At 35.7% G+C, this 25,193-nt stretch overlaps 1 protein-coding gene across 1 annotated transcript in view; it reads right to left on the bottom strand.

Moving 5' to 3' along the window:
• ATP8A1 (ATPase phospholipid transporting 8A1) overlaps nucleotides 1-25,193 on the bottom strand; it is a 113,821-nt gene that overhangs the window by 54,737 nt on the left and 33,891 nt on the right. The window contains 11 exon segments of the mRNA XM_009280163.1: nucleotides 337-401; nucleotides 1,620-1,758; nucleotides 3,688-3,827; nucleotides 7,706-7,790; nucleotides 8,844-8,913; nucleotides 15,029-15,078; nucleotides 15,242-15,324; nucleotides 16,696-16,801; nucleotides 19,148-19,220; nucleotides 22,034-22,078; nucleotides 24,098-24,186. Coding sequence (XP_009278438.1) covers nucleotides 337-401; nucleotides 1,620-1,758; nucleotides 3,688-3,827; nucleotides 7,706-7,790; nucleotides 8,844-8,913; nucleotides 15,029-15,078; nucleotides 15,242-15,324; nucleotides 16,696-16,801; nucleotides 19,148-19,220; nucleotides 22,034-22,078; nucleotides 24,098-24,186 — 945 coding nt within the window.

The following is a 25,193-nucleotide window of genomic DNA, read 5'->3' as shown; positions in this document are numbered from 1 at the left end:
AAGTTCATTTTTGTAGTAGCTACACTGTCGTTTTGGAAGCTGTAGACTAAGTTTCTAGTTATTCAGTAGCATATTGTCACAAACACCATATGGTCTTCCAAGTATGCAATACTAAAGCTAACTGAGAAGACTACAGAAACAAGCAAAAAAGCAACCCCCTAAAATAAAGAGAAACAAAACCCCCCACCAAACTGTGGTTTTAGCAGAATTTTCTGTGTTTGTCCAGATAAATAGATGCTCCAAGTCATTTTTCAGGCCACCTCCACCATGACGTCTGGATATTTTAAGCAGTAAAATAACGTTTCATTAACTGAAAACTTTGCAGATTTTACTTACATCAAGAGAGCCTTCGTTTATAACAATTAGTCCCATGTTCTTTCTCAAAAGTTTACAGGAGTGACCTGTTAAAAACATTTTTGTTATCAAAAATTTGTTCCACAAAATCCATTATAATATAGCAAAGCATTTTTTTCCTGTAAGAGAACTACGGACAGAATTAAAAATAAGACTTCCCCAGCTGAAATCAATGGTAAAAAAATTATACTGCATTCCATAGAAATTAGACATACAGGTACTAAGTCAGAACAATCAGAATGTTCCTTGCTGCAACTTGCAGCTGTTGTGCCTTATTCACAGAGGTGCTCAGTAGAAGGACAAGAAACATCTTTACAGGGAGTTACAGAAAACAGCACACATCTCCTTCTGCCTTGCAAATTTTTGGAATGCAACTTGCATTTCATACAAAGTTTGCATATATACATGTTCCCATTCTTTTCTTTTATTCTTTGATGCTTTAAACAGAATGCATGCTGTGTGCTAATGATGCAGGCTGCCCAGACAAATATATATCACCATTCTTAAAGTGAAAATACTGATATTACGTGTATTGCCTCAAACCTGAAGGTACTAATGAAAATAACCTTAGATCAACTGTATCATGTGCATACGAAAAGTTCTTTAAGATTAAGAATAGTAATAGTAATAAAAAGGATCCATATGACCAAATAATGCTTTATTTTGGGCACACATCTAGGCTACTTCAGAAGTGCTGATACGCTCACATGCAAAGAATATTAAACACAACTTTCATGATTTAAAAAGACAGATTTATCGCTGTTTATAATAAAAGGAAAGAATAAAAGGAAACCTCTGATTGATGGTAAAGTTTATAGTACTTTAATGCACAATCTATATTGTTTTGCTTTAGTTAAGATTATGGGCCCTACCAGCTTTCTTGGAGAGAAGAAAAAATACAGAAGGGAAACTAAGAATACTTACATCTTCTTAATATTATTCCCTCTCACTGTCAAAACCCAAACAACGTATTCTTTTTAATTCATTTTAGATGCTACAAAAAAGCACAAATGCCTATTTTTTTCTTCCTCTCTACGATAACATGAATTTTTCTTGCTGTTACTGTTTTAACGGAGGAAGAATCCACCATTCCCCTCTCCCCCTACCAGTGACTGAAAAATAAGTTAACATTTAAATTCTGGAATGCCATATAATATTACTATTTTTTACAAGATACCTTTCCATTCTGAAAGCAATTTTACTCTAGCAACTTCTATCATTTCTAAATCTGTAACAAAGTCATCAAATAAATGCAAATATAATACCGATGTTAATGGCAGTCTCTTGTTTGTCCCCAGTAAGTATCCAAATTTTTATGTCTGCTTTCATGAGTGTCTCTATGGTTTCAGGCACTTTGTCTTGTAGTTTATCTTCAATTGCTGTTGCTCCAAGCAGCTGAAGATTCTGTGAACATAAAATATTCGGTACAGGTAGTGTTTTTGGTTTAAATTCAGTTTTAATCTTTCCATTTCTTTTGTTTAAATTTCCATATTTACAACAAAATTAAGGGTCTCTAAATTAATTAATCAGATTTGGTATCAACTAATAAAGATCTTCCAGTTTATTCCTATGAGCTTTTAGTTAAATATCTATGTGGCTTGACAAACAGCATAGCGTGACCACTCAGACTTCACCCAATTATTCACAAGCTCAGTAGCTTGTTCAGCAACAGCTACCTTTTCCTGAGGGGCACCTCTCTGATTTGAAGACTTAAGGAGTGCTATTATTATGTCTTCTCTCACTTGTAATTTCTCTTCACCTTGTAAAAAAAACCAAACCAAACCTGTCAATTCATCTTAATCTTAAAACTATAATCTTGATTATGTTTGGTTTTAACTTCCCATGCAGCAAATCTATACGGTTTTTGTGAATACAGCCACTTTTATACTTCATCTGTCTGTACCTTTAGAACTAGCTAAAAACCCTGTTAATGATACCACTGTAAACCTAGTGTATAATAGTGTGCAATCCTGGTTTCAGCATGGCCTGCACACATGCTGAGAAAGTACTTGTGCAGCTAACACAAAAATTTGTAATGGTAGCAGGGCTGCCATGGCGTTAACAAAGTTATATAGTTTTAAGACTGTCTTGTGCATGTCTGGACAAACTGCTCATCTATGTAAACTGAAGTCCCACAAGTGACTGAAGCTATATACCCTCACTCTTCTTCCATGAATTAAACACTGCAGGTTTTTGAGGGTCTGATTTTTAAGCAGTTTCATCAATGTAATCTCTCTTATCCTTTCCAAGGAAAAAAAAAACACAACCCAAAACAAAAACCCCCAGAAAGTCAAGTATCAAAACTTCAAGCAATATTGATCTCATGAACTCCTTTTGCTTACACATTTAGGAGCCACAGGAGCCTTTTTTGTTGAGGCAGTGAAGTCTAACTGCATGCTTGGCTACTCCAGCAGCAGCGTTGCCAGAAACTCAAGGGAAGTGATTATGACTCTGCTCTTTGTGAGGCTGCATCTGCACATTACCTCCCTTTCTGGGCCTTCAGTACAAGAGAGGTTGACAAAGTGGAGCAAGTCCAGTGGCGGGACACAGAAATGGCTTGGGGCTCAGAGCACACTGTATTAAGAGTAGCTGAGGAAGCAGGATGAGTTTAACATGGGCAAAAATAAGGCTAAAGGAGGGATTCCACAGCTGCCTTCTGCTAACTGAAGAGGACTTGCAGAGAAGCCATCTTCCTCTAAAAGGTGCACGGTGAAAGGGCAAGAGGCAATAGTCACATTCCTGCAGCAACAGAAATTTTAATTCAGAAAAGGGGAAAAAGAATAGTTGAGCACTAAAAAATAATAATAAAAAAAATGCCTACTGCAGCTGGGAAACCTCCCTCCTTGCAGATCCTCAAAACTTCAAAGTTCTGGCCAAGCAAAATTAGCCCTGCTTTGAGCAGGGATTTGTGTCTAGATGACCTCCAGAAGTCCCTTCCAACCTTAACTACTCTGTGGTTCTAAGATCATTATACAATGAAGCAGATGTTGTTTGCCTGTTATTACACCTTTTTACACAATAGAGCAACGCTGAAAAAAAGGCTTTCCAGTAGTTCAACTCAAAATCAATTCTTTCTGGCAAGGTAGCTACTCGCTGCAAAAACTTTGTCAAAGTAATCTTTCCTTCATTTTGATCATCTAAACTGCAAGGACTACATGACACAGCTGTCAGTATGTTGCTAGATATTTTCTGTCTAAGCATTATTCCTCAATAATGATTCAGATTTCATGGTATAGAAAGCAAGGACATTAATTAGAAAATCACTCTCCTCGCTCCGCCCCCCCCCCCCCCCCCCCCAAACCCCAAACCAAAAAAGCAGAAAGCTACACATACTTTTTCAATTAGTTCATAGCTCTCCTCAAGCTTGAGTGCTCTGTTCTGTATAGCTGTAGAAGCACGGTGATAAACATCTAACCACTCTTGATAATCACTTTCTGAAATCTCAGCCACAGCAAAACACAGAGTTCTTAAGCCTAAAGAGAAAGCAGATAGGAAGTATGATTCAGTATTTGTTAGTCCATTCCTTGATATGCCTGCAACAAGTAACTACTAAAAGCTGAATTTATTCTGTATTTTATGTATGCTTATGCTGATTTTCAACTTACTGCTGCATGTCATGAAGAACTTTTTTTTTAATATAGATAAAGTAAAAATGATAAAAATAGCAATTTATTCAACAGAGTAACTCTTTCACGGTAGCTGAATGTAATACAGGTAATGTACTTCAGGGGAAAAAATTAATGAAGTTTTACACAAGATTCGACTTATCTTAAACTGTAAACAAAACATGAAGCAATCCCAAATTACACTTGCTGAACAGGTATATACATCAGATTTTTAGGAACATTAAAACTATAATATTAAATTATATTTCTGAACAAAAATTTTATAAACTTAAAATGTTGCTATGCTGGAAAGCAATAAGGTTAAAATATATCAGCATAATGTTACAACTACCCTCTTCTTCACCCCTCCTCAATATCCTTAGGAAATTCTCAGCTGAAGTTTGAAATTTACCATCCAGAAGCCGACTTTGAATCTGCTCAGATTTAATTTTCCTACCTCACAGATTCTTTCAGCTTTCCAAATTCTTAAAATAAAATCTTTGTGTACAGACAAGATTTGGAGATTTTACTTAATAATCTTTGAGCTGGTTATACTTAACAGATTTTTTTCCTTCAGCAGAAACCTGAATTGAGCACTACAGTGGGAATTTGAGACTGCAAGATTACAAGAAACATCTATTTTTTCACAACACACATTTATATTCAATTTAAGTAGCCAGGTGTGAATGTCCTAACAGTTCATTTTCATATTACGAGCATGAAATTGGCATAACTCTTTATATACTGAGAAGAGCATTGCTCTAGCCAAATGATGTCTTACGAAGCCACAATTTGCAGGCATGTAGATTTAGGAGGGGGAAAGGCAGGACCAATGTAGTTAGTGCCTTTGGCCTCTCCTCTAGGAGCACCATAACTAGGGATAGCTAAATGCAATCTTTATTTGTTCACAGGTTTCTGTTGTCTACAGCTCAGCACCAGCAGCAGCTTTGAAATGATCAAGAGGCTGAGCATGAAATAATACATATGTGTCTTAGATGTAAGACAGTAATTTAATACCTTCAGGATGAAAACCATGTGTAATCCTAGTATCTTGACAAGTGAACAGCATTAGGAATATAGCTTCTCACCATCTAAACCTAAAGAATTAACTTAAGGCTAACAAATCAACTGTTTGGGTTTTTTTTTGTTTGTTTGTTTTTTCCCCCCCTTCCTCCTCCTCTGTGTAATAAGGATATGCCAGCAAGGTCCAAAGAAATAAATACGATGTGAGAGGGAAGAAAGGAATTTATGACTGACTAATAGTAATACTATTTCCACAATTCTTTCAAAATATTTCATGCAGATGATAGAATGAAGAAATCAGGAATATAAGCAAACAAGTTTTTCAAAGCATTTGCTTTTTCTTTTTAAATGAGAGCCTAATTATTTCTTCTATTTTTAATTAAAAAAAAAAAAAGATTTGTGGAAAACAAAATATCCTTAAGTCTGCTTCTTAACAGACTGGAACAACAACAAAGGAAAATGATACACTTTCTCTATTTATCCAAGCAGGCATTAACACTCAAGCTTAATAAATGCTTAAATATAAATGCCAGCCACGCTAACCACTTCATTTTTGAACAACACACCAAGAGCATGCAGCAAATGCCAAGGACATACTGTACTGCCACATGAAAGGATACACATGAGAAACTTTGCAACGTCATCGGCTGCAATTTAAATCTGATGCAAAAATAAATACAAATTTCTTTAATCGATTCCAGAGAGAGACATACTTAATTTTTTTTTTTTAAAGATTGAATTTTATGCTTTTGAAAGGTCAGCAATTCACCCTTCTGAACAGTAAATCTTTTCATCTGTTGAAAAGAAGGGTACAAAAAGTACCTGAACAAACTTCTTAATACTGGTATGTCAATTTAAATCTGATGCAAAAATAAATACAAATTTCTTTAATCGATTCCAGAGAGAGACATACTTAATTTTTTTTTTTTAAAGATTGAATTTTATGCTTTTGAAAGGTCAGCAATTCACCCTTCTGAACAGTAAATCTTTTCATCTGTTGAAAAGAAGGGTACAAAAAGTACCTGAACAAACTTCTTAATACGAGTATGTATGTACAGTGGTTTTAAAAACGGGTGGGATTTTTTACTTTTTATGTTGATTCATTCTGTCCAACCTGACTGCTAAGGCAAAAATGGTATCAGTTGTACCACTGACTCAATGAGAACAGTAAGTAAGAATTGGACTGAAATTTTCATATCAGTTCACACAGGATAGCAGATATTGATCTATTTTTACCTTTGCTATAACCAAATATATAGCCTTATGACCCAAACTAACTTCACATGTAAGTAACTTTTCCTTGACTGATCCTGGTTAGGGCTTTATAAAACCCCAAACTGGCCAATCAGCTCATACACTTAGATTCATGAGCTCAAAGGGTGTATCTGTGGCTTCATGTTGTGCCATCAGTCAAATCTGTTTTTAGTTCTGCTTTCAACTTTATTGTATAATATATTATAACTTTGATACTCTAAGATTATTTAAGGCTAACCAACTGCTTCCTGCAGAGATCTTGATATGGAAAACTAACAAAAGAAACAGATCCATGGCTTGCTTCTGCTGTCACTGACAGAATCAAGATACTGAAGGTGTTGACTACGACACTAATCAAAATGCTAAATTGCATTATAAACCAAAAGAGAAAAATTAGAGAACTCATATATGTAACAAACAGAAAAAGGATCTTTCCTGATACAAGAAGATTTGGCCAGACATCAGTTATCAAGAGGTAAGGACTGTATTTTAGAAGGAGAATACTTTAATAAAGTTTGCTTTCACATTAAAGATAATTGCTTACACATTAAAGATAATGTTCTAGTAACAGTGTATTAAAAAAAATGAAGAGGTAAAGAAAATTGCAGTTCAGATTCCCATAACTATTACAATTCTGCTTCCAAGTACTCTCTCCCAACTCATCAATAAATTAAAACACTGTGATACTTCACAATACAACTCTATAATCCTTTACTACGATACCAGAAAGGGGGCACGGCATGGAAGATCTAGGAACTGTGCTAGAAGAACTTAGCAGGAACCCTTCTACAGTCTGCTTTCCTGCTCATGTATGTACTGTGGAATCCACTATTATTAAGTAACTAACTGGCTGTTTGTATCAATCGTCTTAATTTCACAGTCTTTTAAATTTTACTTAATATTCCTCTATTTCATGAACCCTCGTGGAGGGGTTCCCCACCTTCAGCAACTGCTTTGTAAGAGTCATTGTTAAAACAGCAGAGATACCAAACCACACCATATAGAAAGCTAGTGCTGACAACTCCTCTTACTGTGATTAGTGACAGAAATAATATAGCATAAAGCTACCTTAAAAGCACTATGCTAGTCATTTCCAAGCATCTTCACTTTGGCCACTTCTTCCTGTGTGCCATCCCTACAGCATTCATTGTGTGTGGGACATGAAAGTGATCACAGAAACAAACAACGTGCAATGTGTTTGCTCTCTGGAAAAATATATTTTGTTTAAAAGACTCCACTGTGTACTGTGTGGGTGTTTGTTTTTTGGTGTGGTTGTTTTTTTTTTTTTTTAAGCGTGAACTTACTGAAGCTTCTCAGGAAGAGGAAGATCCTTTTTAGGAGGCATTACTAAAACATAATTTTCAAACTTAACGTGACTAAAACATTACAGCAACATAAAATTGCAAAACTGAAAAGTTGAGCATTAACTGAATTTCATATTTAGTTTTATATTGAATAATATCACCCACCTTCTGTAGCAAACTGCTCTAGATGTTTTAAGGTGATTTCTTTGTATTTTGAACTTTCAGCAAGACGGTCATAAATTACAGTATCCTACAAAACGAATAAAATGAACGCAGAACAACTTAACAGAAAAATTAGATTTTTTGTGTAGACAATACAAATCACGTAGAAAAATGGCAGAAAAATATGTAGCACTGTATTAACTTATTTCAGCATCAAAAATGAATAGAAGTAATTTTATTTCAGAGGAAGGAAAAAAGGACATTCCACATCCTCAGATTCTCTAATTTTACAAATTCTGCTATGATGCAGTTTTTCTCTCCTACATTTTTTTCTGTTATTTCTCTTCATTTTGAAAAGCGCTGCATCTTCCTTTGTCTTACCACGTGAATTCTTTTGATCTCCTGAAATGCTGCCTTCCTGTTTAATATTAAGCCCACAAGGTAAAAACAGTGTTTCATAACTGCCATTCTCAGGTTTTTGTAGCCAGCTTGATATACAGAATATTAACAAGAGCTTCTTCTCTCCATTTGAGAAGATATGGAATGGACATTTATATTCAATCAACTTCATTTTTTTAAACCATTCAGGAACTGGATTTGCATTCCCCTCCCCCTCAAACTTGACTTAAGATACAGAACAAAAACTAATGAGCAACTCTGCCATTCCCAGATACATTAAGCTATCTTCCCATAGATCCTGTTTTCAGGAAAATTTACTTCTGGCATAACATCAATGGTAGGTTAAAATTCCCATCTAGTCACTTATGCTAGATTACTATTTCTACCTAGTGATTCATGCTCAGCTACTTCAGCAAGTAACTAATAGATTAAACCATACATTCATCCATTTTCTTGGAGCACAGAAGGACGCAATTAATAGGAAGCATAAAGGTATTAAGTCCGGTACAAAGAATAGGACGAACAGGTCTGTCATACCTTCATAGGCAGTTAGTAAAAAAAGACATTAACTAGTTCATCACATTAAACAGCTACACAGTAAAATGATGTAAACTGAAAAAGGCATCAACATTCCTTCCCCCACATTTTCAATGTTTTGACTGCAGTTAGAACAACCTTTTGCTTTCGTATTTGTATTGGTAGCACACGTTCTTTGACACAGTGAAAACAGAGTAAAACTCACAGCTCCTTTGCAGTAGAGTCTTAACTTTCCCGATGGTGTGCGAACTATCACTGACATTCTCTTCCTAGTGCTGAAAGAGAAATAAATGCCCTATATATGGTGGTTCATAAATATAAATATTTACCAACATTTTACCTAAGAATATCAACATATATCTTATATAAGACAAAGGAAAAGAAGTAAGGGCTATCTATTCTGAATTACATTCTCAGGTGACTGGGATGGTAAAACAGTTTTACTGTCTAATAATTAGAGTGAATGCTGTTTTTCTGTGCATACTTCTGTAGGCCTTTTTCCCCGTAAAAACAAATTTGAGAATCTTCACCTTCATCTGAATACTGTCTACTGATCACAAAAAAGCATCTTAAAGCACAAAGCCCATGTGACCGATATCATAAAGAGGTAGTGCATCACAGACCGTTTCAGCTTTTTCTTCCTTCCCAGCCAAACAGTCTCTTGTACACTGTACTGTGCTGCAATCCTATTACTGTCATCCCAGAGTATCACTCATCATGCAAAGTTTTAAGCATGCTAAGAATTGGAAAGGGGCTCAGCTTGTTTTAACTACTCTCTGGCTCTCAGTCGTTAATGAGATCTAAGTATTTTTTCTTTTTGTCCTCTCGACTGAGGTAGGAATTGGAGGAAAGCATGGAGAAGACTGTCACTCTCTCCTTTCTGTCTTTCCTTTCAGGTCCTCCAACAAGCATACTTGAGATTCAAGATCATGTCCAGTCAAAATGTGTATTTATACCATAATTCTTTCAAACTTCAACTTGTTAAATAAATCCACAGACACTATTCAGGGAACAAAACACATTTCTCATACAACAGTTCACAGTAAAATACACAAAAGAGATGGAAGTAAATGGTCCTTTTACAATTTCAGTTCCTGTTGGAACTGGATCCCGTTCATAAATCATCAAATCGCATTATTGAATGAATGGTTCCTGAAGTTCAGACTGCCATGGAAAACATCCTACAAGTGGAATGTGTGGAGATAGGTGGAGGAAAGAATTTTATAATTACTAGTGAAATAACTGACTGACTAGTATCTTCAAGAAAATATTTTCCTATTCCACCTGTGCATGCACTTTGCTTGAAGTACAGACATCTGAATGGCAATATTAAATTACATTTCTACTGTGAATATTGCACAAGAGAGCATAAAAAGGCATTAACTGCTGCAACTTTTTCTCCATTTCATCTCTAATCCAAAAAGCTTCAGATAAGCAGAACTCCAAAACCCCTTAGTGTCCAGTTGGGGATCTGCTTAGACAACAGTGGAGAAATTCAGATGATTCAAAATGCACTTGGTTGCCTAAAATAAAAGCAAGTCTCAGGTGCACTTTGATTCCTGGAAAGATTATCTAGCCTACTGCTACTTAAATTCATTATACCTGCCTGAATGCTCAGTTAAGGACCTGTGGAGGAATTACAGTAATTTAGGGTTTGTATAAATAATGATTTGATATATATGCCCTTGACAGGTAAAAACTCAGCAGTTTTGTACATACTTGTCTTGCAATACCAGAAGGTTGCAATCCTGAAGTTCTGCATACAGCTGCCTATCAATCTACAGAAGATGCATCAGAGAATAACCAATGTTTTCCTGTAGCATTCTGAAACTTTAGCTATAAAGACAGAAATTGAATCTTGACTGACAAACATTTTCTTAGTAAAACTGCAACAAAGCTAATGAGCAGGACTCACTGTCAAGGACTTCTAACTTTTTATGAGCCTCTTCATTGCAGTGACAGTTTTATTTCCTTTTCTTGATGAAATACAGAAAACTGTAAAATTGCACTACTACAAATAACTGTCAGTGTGAGACCATTTTTTTTGTTGTTTTCTTTACCATAGGAGTCATGCGAGCAGCCATAAAGGCAAGCTGGTTATAAGGGGAAAAATACTGAACAGAAGATGTCTGCTGAAATACCGACAGAGAAAATGCCTGCCAGCCTGGGAACCAGAAACATCCTTGAGAAGCGCAGCCAGCATCTCTGAAGTACAGCTGGGTACCTAGAAACCATTAATAAGCACAAAACAAGGAACTGTAATGGTAACTTATTGTCTGGAAAGGTGAAAAAGTCTGGAAAAGGGAGAAAACATTCTGAGACAGTAGGAATTGGCAACTGCTATTGGTTGGTCTAGCTGAAAGAACAGAAAAACAGTCTGGAAAAATAAAAATTGGTCTGAGAGAAAAGAAAACACCATCACCTATTGGCTGTCACAGGTGAAAAATAGGTATCAGCAGCACCTATTGACTACTCCAGATAGTGGTGTCCTATGCCCCCTTATGTCTCTGCCGTATAAAAATGACTCGCTTTTACCCAAAATGGAGCCTATCTCTTTGAGAACTCCCCCTGCATAAATTTTAATCTGAGATCTCCTAGACAAGTTATTGAACCATCACCAGGAACACCTGGCTGACTCCAGACTCTCACCCTCTGAAGTGAGACGTTGTCTGCCATCCACTTTGAGGCCACACTCCTCTATAGCCCTATACCCATATTATTTTAAATAATATATGTGTGTGTGTGTGTGTGTGTGTGTGTGGTGTGTGTGTTGTGTGTGTGTGTGTGTGTGTGTGTGTGTATGTGTGCATGTCCATATAGGTAACTCATTCTAAGTGTATTTCTTCACTAGTGATAATTTAGTAGCAACTTGTAACATATGGAAATATATTCTTGCTACTGCTATCGATTGCTCCTACTATTACAATATAATGTACTTTCTTTATTACTGGTGAGTATATTTGCTTTACTAATAGTAATTTGTAGTAATCTGTAATAAAGAAATTTAGAAAATAAAGCCTCCGTGTCCTTGTGCATTATAGAATCCTGCAAACCCAATGTCATGATCTCTATACACCTGCAGACCAGGTAACCCTTTGGGTCATGACAAGGAGGCAGAATAGCTGGTAATTCCCACAGAGTTGCCATGGGATTACAGATGGACAGAAGCATCTCGAGGGGACAGAAATACCTCCCTTGGTCACAAGATTTGCCACTTCCAGAATCTGGAAATGCAGAAGTAGCTCTTGATGGGCCCCCTGTTACTTTAAAATCTGTCTCAGGTTTAAGATGAAAATTTTTTCAGAGTGCAAGCACACAACCACAGAAAACAAACACTGCTACAGACGTTTTGGTACCTCCTCTGTCAGCCACTCATTCTTTTTCTACATTTAGAAGTATCAATGTTCAGTCACAACACAGGATCAGTATATTCTGGACCTCTTTGAACGATGGAGAGGAGATAAAGTCTCAAATGCTCTAGAAGGAGGCTTTCTGTCTGCCCAGTACAACAGTCAAGGCAATGTGGATTATTCATAAAACCAGACAGGACTAGTCAAGCTATTGCTGTATTTCAGGTAAATACATTGGCATTCTAAATCAAAACCATTTAGTTTTTAGACAAGAAACTTTACTCTGTAACTATTACAGACTGTTTCTGCTAGACTGTGGAGATATGCCCCAGGTATGCAGATGAAAATCAGTCATTAAATCAACAGATGGTACATACTCCAGATATTGAGATATTATTACTAAATCTGTACTCAATACTTGCCAGGGAAATTAATTCTGGTGCTAAAAATTCAATTCATTCCTCCAACAAAACAAGCAGATATAAGTCAAAACCTCATTCAGTAGCACTGCTAGTAATGACACGCTGATGCAAGGACTGATGTGCAATTTGTGCAGTGATAGTGGACATTGCTTATGCTTACTGAAACAAGGAATCACATGCGAAAAATCATGCTCATCTTTGCAACTGGCCCAGGTGAAAAGACAGTGCACGTACTTGGCACAGGGATGACAGTAAGCCCAAGACATTCTTTGCTTCTGGATCCTTAACTGACATAGTGCCTTGCTTCCCCCTGCCTCATAGATACATACCCTAAGAGTGGTTTTGGCTCCTAAGAGACAGCTGCAGTTTTACTATTTGTTACAGTTCCAGGTGAAAGAATACAAGAACAGGCACAACACTGCACAATTCCTTCCCTGACAGTATGGGGAGCCCTGAACAGCAGAGGGTCTGAACGACTCTTCACTTCCTTGAGCTTAAGGTACCGCAGCAGTTGTGGCATCTGAGCAGAGTATCTACTGGAGGCAACCTAAAGTCAGCACTAGTTATCAAGACACTATTTGCTCCACAGAGATTAGCACTATGTTTTAGGAATAATTGTCAGCTGGTTAAGAATTATCAGTTGCTTTCACCTTTGCTCACCTGCCTGTTAGACTGAGAGCTACTTCTTTACATATTGTGTAAGTCTACTACTTCTCTTTTCACAGGCACAGCTATGATCAGTGTAAAAAGAGAATACCATAAAAGACAACTCTACCAAGCATTCCTACAAGTTTTATTCTGTAACATAGGTCCCTGAAAGACTATCCTATCAAATGTTGACACTGTGGCACTCTACTTGCAGAAGAGACTTATCCGGCTTGTATTGGAAGGTGGAAAGGAATTAGTTTGCATTTTTCTGGGAAAAACTTAGAACACCTGGATACTCTTAACTCAATAGTTTAATCGCTACAGATTACTTCTCTGAAGGTACGTGCTCCTACCCATACAGATGGTGTTATGTTTTGGAGCCAAAATTTCTCTTGCTGTGGAACAAGGGTGACCTCTAGTGCTTCCAACAAGTCAGTTCCAAGCAAAGCTAAATATTAGAGTAAGAACAAAAACAGCTATAAAAACTGAATGCTTAATAAAGTTCGGTGATTGGTATCCACCGAAAAACTTAATCCTCCAAAGGTTAAGATTTAAAAGCAATTCTCCTTTCTCCATAAAGTATCACTGTTTAAATTACAATTTTAGACTGACACAGAAGTTTAAAAAGATCTATGAAATCAAGACAAAGATCAAAACCAGAAACAAAGTAGGAATCCTTCACTGCTACTCCATGAATGCAGTATAAACCTTCACAGATGTCAAACTAACAACAACGCACTTTGTACTACATACTTGCTAACTTTCCAGAACAGAAAGTGAAAGAAGTGCCTACAGAAAAATGAAACCATGGCATAAATCTGAAAAATTTCAAGTATGTCCTCTACAATATATAAAAACAACATTAACTGCAAGCAGTCATTAAGAGACATTCAAAACTATAAAAACTACTTTCTCTCGCATTATTTTTTTCCACTGTGGTGACCTTTATGTTTCACATTATTATTGCTATTATAACTATAGGCAACTACTCTCCTTTTCACCCAACCTATACATCTTCAGCCCATCTCTCCAGTATTGCCTTGGATTTTTGTTTTTTGATCTTTTTGCTTCTTAGCTAAGCTCAAGGCAAACATAATAGGACAGGAAGGAAAACAATGATCACTTTCCGCAAGTGCAATTACAAGTAATCATTCTAAGAGAAAAAAGTTTCCTCTACATACAAATCTCTTCCCCATCCTGTGCCAAAGTAAGCAATGGGCCTACACGAATACTTAGAACACAGACTACATGCATGGATACAATTTAAATGGATTTACATAACAAGTGAAAATGCGTCCAGATTTCTTATGGGTAGCCTTATAATTCCAACAGCTTTGACAGAAAATTTTTACTGAAAGCTAAGTATGTGATAAACTCAGTTTCCAAGAAAACTAACTGGCCAATGCTCTAGTAATGCTGCTCAGAAGGGAACAGGTTTCAGTCTAAAGTACTTAAACAAGTCATAAGCAAGTATATTTAAGGTCAAATGCAAAATTTCATTCTATCAGTCAAGGCAAATACAAGTTATGTAAAACGCTTATTTGAAACTTCCCCCGTGCCCCCAAATATAATTTTTTTAATAAGGCACATGGTGCTAGGGCTTTCAGAAATACATTTAAAAGTTCAATTACTTTCCTATGCTGTCCTTTCACATTATTTTTTAAAGTTTTGAGATCAAGGTGGTTTTTTTTTTATCTTTGCGCAAAAGCAAAAGTGAAAAATATTAGCCAAAAAGGAGACAATGGAAAAAATATATGCCTCTGAAAACGTTTTACGATAAAACCAGGAGTGTGACCTTAATCATGTGCGCTGCTTTGCCTATAGTATGATGACATGCTGTAGAGAGAAAAGCCACACAGCCTGCACACTTTGCCTGCACAAACATAAAAACTGCAAACACTTTTATCTGTAAGAGAAATTAATAAAAGTATTTTCACAAAAAGACGCTAGGAGCACAATATGCTGTTTACCTTGTAAATTCCAGGACGTTTAGCAGTTCATATCTCTCTTCCTGTCCCAGCTGAGGAATTAAAAAAAAAAAACACCTGAGAATTAATGCAAAAAAATGCAAGGAAAAGAGCAAAAAAACCCAAACAACATCGTACCATGATGCAGTTATTTGGAAATTATTTACTATGGCAATAGTAAATACAGCAATTATAATGCTACTCCAGTGTACTTACAGACTCTATGATTACTGAATCAGGTGTCCTTCCAGTGAATACAAAACGGAGATGCCTGGCTGCTCTGACCAATGCTCCTTCATCTGTAACAAGTCAGTTAGTTATTTTACAGATGTACCAGAAAACTGTTAGCATACCCCATGATTTACTGGACACAGTCCAAGCTCTTCTACTTTTGACTTCCTTTTTCCTTTATCGATTTTTAAGACTAAAAGTGGTGCTGGAAAGAACTCTTTGTTTCTCCTGCTAAAACTGTGATGAAATGAGTTTACAATTCAGAGAAAATTAAGTGCCCAAAGAAACACGCCTCTCTGCTCAGTAGCAAGAACATCCTCTTCAGAGTTTTAAGTTGTAAACTAATGAATTATATGTTCCAGTAGACACAATGCCACCGCTTCATCAAGAGACAAGACTTCCTGCCTTCCATCTCCCTGTAAGCCTACTTTCAGGCAGTTAGAAGTTTGGATGTTGACTAAACGTTGCTTAGAGAACAAACCTCCTAATTGCTAGGCAAGTGCCGTACTCAGTAGGGCACCGGACAAGGTACTTTCCTTTTTGTGCGAGTTCTGTTTTAGAAGAAAAGAGTGATGTCATTCCTGTAAATAATAGATAACTTCAATGCCTACATTCAGGAAACATTTCAAGCAGCGACCTGGACATCCATAGGCATCAGTTCTCTCCAAATGGCTCAAGATGTCAGAACTGAATTTGCTCACCATGCCCAATAAAACACTGCCATGGCCCAGTCAGCTTTATTTATGGCCCTACCTCTGCCCTTGTTTTCCAGTTGTTGAAGGACAGAATTTCCAGAGAGATGGCCACCTAGGAGCTGGAGCAGACAGGGGAGAGGAAGGCTGGATTCTCTCTGCACTTCATGTAATTTCTCCCATCATAGCTTGTAATAATACATTAGCTCAGCAGAGCCGAGTATATTTTAATCATTTTGCCTTGCTTCATCATTTTGCACTATAATCTTTTCTCACTCTATAGTAGAACTTACCACAACATTTATCCTGCTAAAAACATTGCTTGTCCATTTTTGATTACAAACACAGTCTTTGTTCTAAATCAATACCATGGCTAGCGAGTACAGAATAGGTTCACAAACAAGGACAACAATTTGTCTCCCGGTTTGATTTCTATTTGCATTTGAGCAATTCCTGCAGACTTCCACAACAATCTGACAACACCTTAGGAATGCTGTATGGTTAATCACCCTTTGCCCGTACACATGGATGTCCTGCGGATTATGTATTTTCTAAAGCAAATTAGAAAAGTCTAAATTCTTTTTTGACAAGACTGATTTTAGCTGACACCAATTCTTTTTTGGGGGGATATGTTTTCTTTTTTAATTTCAGAAGATATCTCAAAAAACCAATAAACTCTGAATAAAATTTGCTTGTTGAGTTGATAGAATACTTTACCTTATGTTCACTCAATTATTTGATTCTTACCTGGAGATGCTGCTTGATATATAATTTTATCACCTTCTCTTTCTGGAACTGCTGTATGACACACTGCCATCATTGTCAAAAACTCACATATTATTGGTGCAGTTGGCTAAAAAAAAGAAATGTCAGAAAGTGATTAATCATTTAAGCGATAACTAACTGAAATGTAATAATAGATATGGACAAATAATAGTCAAGAAAAAGTTAAAGATTTTTCCTCTCTTCTTTAAACTACCAACAACTAAACAGAACAGACATTATCTGTACACTAATTTCATCATGCAGAATAACTTCTTGCTGCTGTACTTCAGTACAGGCTACGTAGATAGAATTTAGTTGCATTTGCTTTCATAACAATCAAAAGTAGATAACCAGAAACATAGAATAATTCAAATTAGCATTTTATAGGGAAGGTTAAGTCTGAATAGGACGAGAAGAAACGGCCTCAAGTTGTGCCAGGGGAGGTTTAGATTGGCTATTAGGAAAAATTTCTTCACCGAAAGGGTTGCGAGGCATTGGAACAGGCTGCCCAGGGAAGCGGTGGAGTCACCATCCCTGGAGGTATTTAAAAGACGTGTAGATGTGGCACTTAGGGACATGGTTCAGTGGGTTTATGGTTGGACTTGATGATCTTAAAGGTCTTTTCCAACCTAAATGATTCTGTGATTCTATGAATGCTGTATTGAAAGAATTTTACTTTAAAATTATTTTATTTTTATTATTCACTAAAGTATCTTTGGATTTTACTAAAAATACTCATTTTTACATTACTTTTGTCTAATACTGTATTTGACAACACTTTTCAAGAACCTTTAGAAAGATGTGTCAACCAAACCCGAAAATCATGTGGAAAATACTGCAAGGTCAGGCAGACAGCTTTTAAAGGAAGACATTCAGATGAATGTCTCGGGCACTTCGGAGTCTACAAAGCTGAAAGCATTTAAAATGATTTAGCCAAGAGAGGGGAAAAGACTGTATATAAGCAAAATAGGTGATTTTTTTTTGACTAATACAGCTAAAATTTGCAAAATGAATGAACTGACTCCTGAATGGTTGGTCAAAAGAAACCCCAGCATTCCCCCTAAATAAGCTCAAAGCAGCTGCTACCTCAACTGAGTTTTTTCGTAGCGTATTTATAGTATTTCAGAATGAGAATGTCAATAATCAAGATAACATTACAACTATTCTATAAAATACAATAATCTCTGAAAACCTAACTTAATTCCACAGTGCAAACACTAATGGGAGCAGGTTCCTGTCCTCTTCCATTGAGGGCCCCCAGGTCCTCTAAGATGTTTTCAAAAGGCTGAATTACAGATTCTTTTCCAAAGCACTTCAGAACACGTTCAACATACAGTGGTGAAACCTCTCTTTGGATTTGTGCCTGAATTTTTACTTTAAGATGTATACAAGTGCATTTTTATAGCTTTTATATATACACACACACTTAATACTATAGATCTACCAGAAAACTTCCAAGATTCAAATCACCTGCGCACCAAGGATTCTCTAGACAACAGCAGAAACAGGATGATGCCTCTTCCAAGTCTACGTTACTAGCACTGAAACTGGCCTGTGCAGGTAAGTACAGGAGCCCCCTCTGCTTTAAATATACTTGAGAGTTGCACTTGGGTGTCTAGCATTTAAGACTGCTCCATTTGTAGGGACAAAATGCTTCACTGTCTGCCAGTTATCCTGAAATTATCCTCCCAGGAAGACAAAACTTAAGGAAATAAGGGAGTAATTTATTTACACTCTACAAATATAGAAAAAATGGTTACACTATGTAAGGTAGGTGTTCTTGGTTATGACTAGGCAAAAACACTTCTTGTACAAATGACAAACAGAAAATGGTAATGCTGGTACTGTTTTTTAGTCAAATCATGAACTAAGCTATTAAAACTTTCTGTGAAATATATTGTCTCTTTGGGCAAATACCAGCCTCTAGAATACCCGTTTCATTTCATCATCTGAACTGATGATCTAACCTCATGGAAGCATGTACACAAAACCAATGGACATGGTTGATTCCTGACTCTTGTCTAAGCCTGGGCACAGAAAGACTAAGCCATGTCAGGATAGTAAGTTAACTTGACTGATCCTGAAAGCTTTGATGAATGTCATTACTTCATATGGACAGCATGACTAATGTTAAAACACCCATAGAATGAAGAACTAAGACTATTATATTTCAGGCTCATAACATCTGAATCACCCCATTAAAAAAAAAAAAAAAAAAAAAAAAAGGCTCTCCAGAAGTTAATAATAGATGTTATTTCCAGGTGGATCTAATTAACATGTATCAACAACAAACAATTATAAAAGTATTCATGAGGGCATGCTGATTTTGTGTAAATATGTAATTTATTTTCCTTCAGAGGACATCATCTTTTGCCTTACTGAAAGCAATGGTTTGATTTCACAAAATAATGGTAATTGTTTCTATGTAACTTACATGATTGCTTTGAAGATTCTCCAGTAATGATGAATCACTAAATGTTTTTTCTTCTCCATTTTGTGAGCCCTGCCTAGAAATAATTAAGTACAAAAGAGATCATCATTAGCATATTCTTAACAATTCATATACAAATGATCCACACTACTGTGCTAAGGTCAAACACAAATTTCAGTTTGTAGCTGTTACAATAAAGGCTGCAATCACATATTATGAGAAAATGAAGTGAAAAGGTACTTGTTTCACATCTCCAAAGTTTAACTTTAATAAACCTTGATTCATATAAATACACTCAAATCCAGGGAAGTTTTTCTGCTGACTTCAGGTAACACAGGATGAAATAAAAGTAAATCTTCAATATAAGACTGTGGCTTCTTGTCTTCTGATCTCCATAGAATGAGATTATTGGAGGGACTCAGAACAAGATATACCTGAAGAGATCACGTTTCTTTGAGAAATTAACAGCTTTGCAATAGGTTTGCAAATGTCTTCAGAAAAGAAAGTTCAGTATCTGAAAGGGGTAGGCAAACTGAGTTCAGACATCAGGGCAGTCTGCATAGAGAGGGTTTGTTTTCTATTACTTATGACCAAAAAGGAATCTAGTAAACTGATGTATAAAGATGACACAGCAACAATGGTGAAGTAGCAAGGGACTAAAGAGATGCAAGGTGAAGATGGTTCTGGAGAAATAAAGTCATACACTAACATCTCTCAAATTGCACACGTCTTCTGGCTGAAGATGAGAGTTCAAAAAAAGTAGATACTTCTAGGAAGACTTGTTACTGCAGCTGACTGTTGAGTATTAAGACAATGTAGTTGAGTTTGAATCTCAGTAAAACAAAACAGTGCTGAAAAGCGAACCCAGTTGGAGGAAAGTATTTTTTCCATTTACTTTGGATTTTGCCTTGCATCACATAATCTTATAAGAGAGCGAACACATTTGGTGATTTAAGTTGAAGGATAAGCCACATACATTAACAGCAGTATAAAGATTCTTCATGAAAACCACAAGTGAGCTGTTCTAGTCCTGCACTATCATGAAGGAATATAAAATGGCAGCACCTCCTCTATATAACCACTCAAGGACTACTTTTTCTAAAACCCTATTATGAAAGTGAGAAATTCAAAGCATCCTCATTCACCAAGACTTTTTTTTTTAAACGTAAAGTAGATGGATCTTGAAGTGCCAAATGTTAACAACTTCAGATACATTAAATTTGTTTAGAGTCTAAGGTTTAAGCCTTGTTTGCTTAAAGCTTCCTCACAGGAAGACTTCAACATATTTTCCAGATTCTCAATGCTATAAAAAGGGAAAATATTTGCAGGTATATGTTGTGTCAAACTGGAAAATAATTCTTTCTAATACAAAAAATAAAGACTTAGAAGATTTGGAATTCAGTACATTAGTTATTTTAGGACTAGAAATGTTACTGTCATAAACAGATTCTATTAATTACAATAGATTTACAAAAAAAAATTTCTTAAGTATCTTATTTCGTAAGTATTTACAAGATGTTCATCACTTATCAAAGGGAAGTACTGTTGGGTTTTTTTTAACTACTGTTCAGGCATCTGTTTATCCATTTCAGATGTGCTTATAAAGATTTTGATGTGTATTAGTCAAGAACAGTCTTATTTCATAAATATCGTCATAAGGAAGCATGCTTAATTTCACTTAAGTATTGCATTATTTTAATGAAACCACTCACTTGTGCACAGTTAAGCACACTTGTACATCTTTGTAAGAAACATCTTGCTGCTACATCAAATGAGGATATTCAAGTCAGGTAAGATTTTGGGGTGTGCATGTGTGCCACTTTTTATGTGTATGTGGGGGGGAATTTTCCTTTTTTAATCTAAAGAAAGAATTATTAATTCTAATCTAGCAAAGCAAGTTTTTTTTCCTTCAAACTTTTTAAATAAGCACACTTGTACATCTTTGTAAGAAACATCTTGCTGCTACATCAAATGAGGATATTCAAGTCAGGTAAGATTTTGGGGTGTGCATGTGTGCCACTTTTTATGTGTATGTGGGGGGGAATTTTCCTTTTTTAATCTAAAGAAAGAATTATTAATTCTAATCTAGCAAAGCAAGTTTTTTTTCCTTCAAACTTTTTAAACGTAAGGAGACAACATTTTACAGTTGTGTGACATATCTTGCTGTGACTTTCAACAAATACAACAGTGATAATTTAAAGACTGTAAATGACATTTTTCCCCGATCTATCTGAGCTTATTTTGAATGCTATTGCAAATACTTAGTTTAAGAAAGAATGATGAAGAAGTACAAGGCATCACACAGGTGGCAGCAGAAAGGAAGTCAGGACTTAGTCTTTCCTGAGGTCCCCGTTAAGAGATTAATGATGGCCCCAAGTGTATTTGGGTGCTTTAATCTCAGTTTCAGTTAAGAATTAGGTAGTACTAACACTCTAAAACTATCTGTGGGAAGTAAAATATTAGTAACAACATATTACATATTTTTCACTCTCAAATAAGGATTTTTTTTCAAATGTATTAGAGATTATTACTAACCTATTACTAAGTAACAGTAGAAAAATGTGATCAAAGTTACCGTAATACCAACTATCTTAATAAATGACAAAACTTTCCCTCCAATAAGCAATTCTGAATTGTACAGGATTGTCAGTAGAATAACTGTACTATACCTCAGTGACCCTACTAGCAATTCTATTCCAGAGTACACAACCTAATGCCGAAGAATTCTGATGGCATAAATTTGTGTAAGACTCTGCATCAGTTTGAAGCTAAAATAACTTTTGAGTAAAATATCTCACATTTAGCTCTAAATGATTTCTAAAAATCTCACTCACTGTTTTTAAGCTTGAATCTTCAAACACCACATGCTAAATGATTTTTAAAGCTTACCAATCATCTGAAGGAACACTATAATCCTCAGGCTCAGGGCAATGGCTGCACAAGAAGTAAGGGAAGAACAGAAAAACAGGGAGAGGAAAAAGAATCACAAAGGCTAAAAAATTTGATCATGTATAAAAAAAGAAGTTAGTTAATGAAATTAAATTACTAAAAAAAGTTTTGAAGGTATTTCAACCGAGTATTTTGCTAGTGCCTAGACAACAATAAAATATTGCAAAAGTATGATGTTTCTCTTGAGGCTTCATAACCTATAAATGATAATTTTTTTTCAATTGAAAGCTTGGCTACTTACTAACTTATACCAGCAGATATAAAGGCATTTGCCCTCTTTACAAATCTTGCTTTATATTTCAGTATATATATACATTGTTACAGTTTCTCATTAAACAAAAGGCAGTTTTTAAATTATCTGAAGCCATGCTAATGCAGCTTGTCTGGCTGAGTTCACAAAATGCTGATGAACAAAGCTAGCCATAGCACACGAAGGACTCCGCCCTGTGGTGACACAGGTTTAAACATATCACAATTTACAACACACTCAGAAAGAAGAGGCATGGGAGATGGAACAGTCACTTTTACCCTTTTCTGTGTTCCCAACTTCTTATTTGCATCAATACAGAAAGACAAGAGTGACTCTCTTCTCCGAGTAGCTATGAGAGATGCTGTAATGGCTATTCACTGTAAAGAGAAACTGCTTTCTAAACAGTGATGCTAATCAGAAAACCGGTCTATGTCTTTTCAAAATGGGGTGGATGGGAGCTGGAAAGCATAGCAAGAAAAATCAGATAATTTTTTCTAAAAAAATAAATTCACACCTTGGTTTCATAAAGGAGAAATTTTAGAATATGTGCTCTACCAACTTCAGATGAAGATATACAATGAACCAAGTATCAAATACTGATTTTAAGTGCCACTACCATTAATGTATTTTTTATCTTAAAAAACTGCTATACAAAGAATGTGAAAATAATTAGCTCAGAGCAGTTTCTCTGAAGTCATAAAATTAGCTCGTGGTTGAAATTGAGCCCAATATATATACACACCCATTTACATACATATTTGAAATATCAGGGTTAGAACTAAACATTTTATTACAACTGTTAATTAAAAAATCATCAGTATGGTTAATGCATAAAGGATCTAAGTTTTTTCAAAACAGAAAGCCTAGATTATACTCCTGAAAATTAGGATTTTCAAAGGCATCCAAATGACAAAGCCACAAAAGCCAAATCATCACCTTTAGCACAAGCCCAACACTTAATTTAATAACCTCTGCCTGGTCTCTGCCCAGTTCTAGAGGTGTCTAATTATTTGCTACTGAATGCTCTGAGATCAGCCCAGGTCCAGCATCTCACATACTAGTAAGCCACACTGGCATTTACAACGTAGGTGCTTCTGCTCTATTTATTGCTCTAATGATTTTTTTTCAAGTAAACAGTCTTAGAAGTTTGAGACTTTTACAAACTCTTGCAGGAGCTGGCTGCACCTGCTGACAAAGAAATAATAAAATGCTTTGTTTGCATTTATTTGGAGAGATTTCTTAATAGCAACATTGATATTTGGAGTTATGCCACTATAACAGTATTCATAGAAGCCACTTGGAAGGTGGCTACAGTACTGTAGTTCATGCTACAGCACTGTAATTCAAATGCTTGTTTATCCTGCATATTATTTAGTGCAAGAGCATGTGCCTACATAAAATATGAAGCACGGACAATGATATAAGTTTTTGCAAGTATGAGGGAAGACTTTTTTAGTAACAACATTAAACAGACTGAGTGATAGAAAAAACATGCATACTGAAGTTGCGTTACAGCAGTAAGCCTTTGATATCTAAACTTTATTTTTGTTCCTCTCTGCAAAAAGAGATGTCATTACTGAAGTGATGATACCTCTTATAAGTAACTTTTCATAGTCACAAACAAATTGACTCCTAGTTGTATATATTGCCAGGCATAAGTTTATTTTAACTGTAGTATTAATGCATGGATACATATGCAAAGGCAGAGGAAAAGAAAGGCACACAGATAAAGAAAAGTATATAAAAATGCCTACCCATAAGCAACTCCTGCTACAGTACACTTCTTAAATTGCATGACATTGCATGTCAGGGTACCCGTTTTGTCAGAAAATATGTATTTGACCTAAATGAATGACAAAATTAATTATTCATTAACATTCAGCAGTTATTTACAGATCTAGTACAATTCATGACTATCAACACACTAAATATTTTTACCAGTTCTGCAATCTTCATGGTTTATAAACAAGAAAAAATGCAGTACATAAACATGGCAGATGCACAGTCGTGATACCCATTTCCAAACATGGCAATCAACTGAGATGTCAGGAAGCTTAAGCTTGCTTCAGTGCATGGTGGTATACTTAACTGTCCCTCACTCTACTTATTGTTGAAATATAAGAAACTAGTGAAGACCAATGGCTTTGCTAGGAAAATATGCCATTTCTGACAGGAAGCAATACGGTAAAAGAGAAGTATCTATATGCATTTCTAAACCCCTCTTTTTGACATAGAAATATCTTCTTAAAGCCAAAACATTAGTAAAAACCCGACAGTTCAGAAATGCCAAGTTGCAGGAATAGAAGAAATACGTTCCTTTCTACCTACTCCAGGTCTCCTATTTCCCTAACATCATAAACCCTTCCTCTCCAGAAACTACTAGTTAAAGTATTTTAAAAATTGAAGCTGAAATACATGTATCTGTGATATATTTAAATTTAGTTCAAACCTAATCTTAAGAAAAAAGTTAATATATGAAGAAATGAAGTGGTCTGTGATGAAACAAAGGCTCTATTAGTCAAAGGTAAACTCAAATTTTAATTAATTAAAATTTATTTCTCATTAAAAAAAAAAATCACAGTATTCTTAGTTAGGAATTAACTGCATTATAGATGGACCTAATAAGGCTATGTATTAGTAAAATTTACTCAGCATCTCCTATGTAAAGATTCTGTTTCTGAGGGATTATAACTTAGCCAAATCAGCAGTTAGAAGAAATTTTCCATGCCAGGTTTATGCCTCAAACTGTATTTTTTTTGTGTGGGCAGAATAGGAAAGCAGGAATTGCAGGCAAGAAAACTCAACCTTTTTCTCCAACACCAAAGTTTCACCTTTCTTAAAACCTGGAGA

This window comes from Aptenodytes forsteri, unplaced genomic scaffold (assembly GCF_000699145.1).
Source record: "Aptenodytes forsteri isolate BGI_AS27 unplaced genomic scaffold, ASM69914v1 Scaffold35, whole genome shotgun sequence".
Taxonomy (NCBI): Eukaryota; Metazoa; Chordata; class Aves; order Sphenisciformes; family Spheniscidae; genus Aptenodytes; species Aptenodytes forsteri.
The sequence above is the reverse complement of the archived record's forward strand: the minus strand, read 5'-3'. Positions and strand labels throughout refer to the sequence as shown.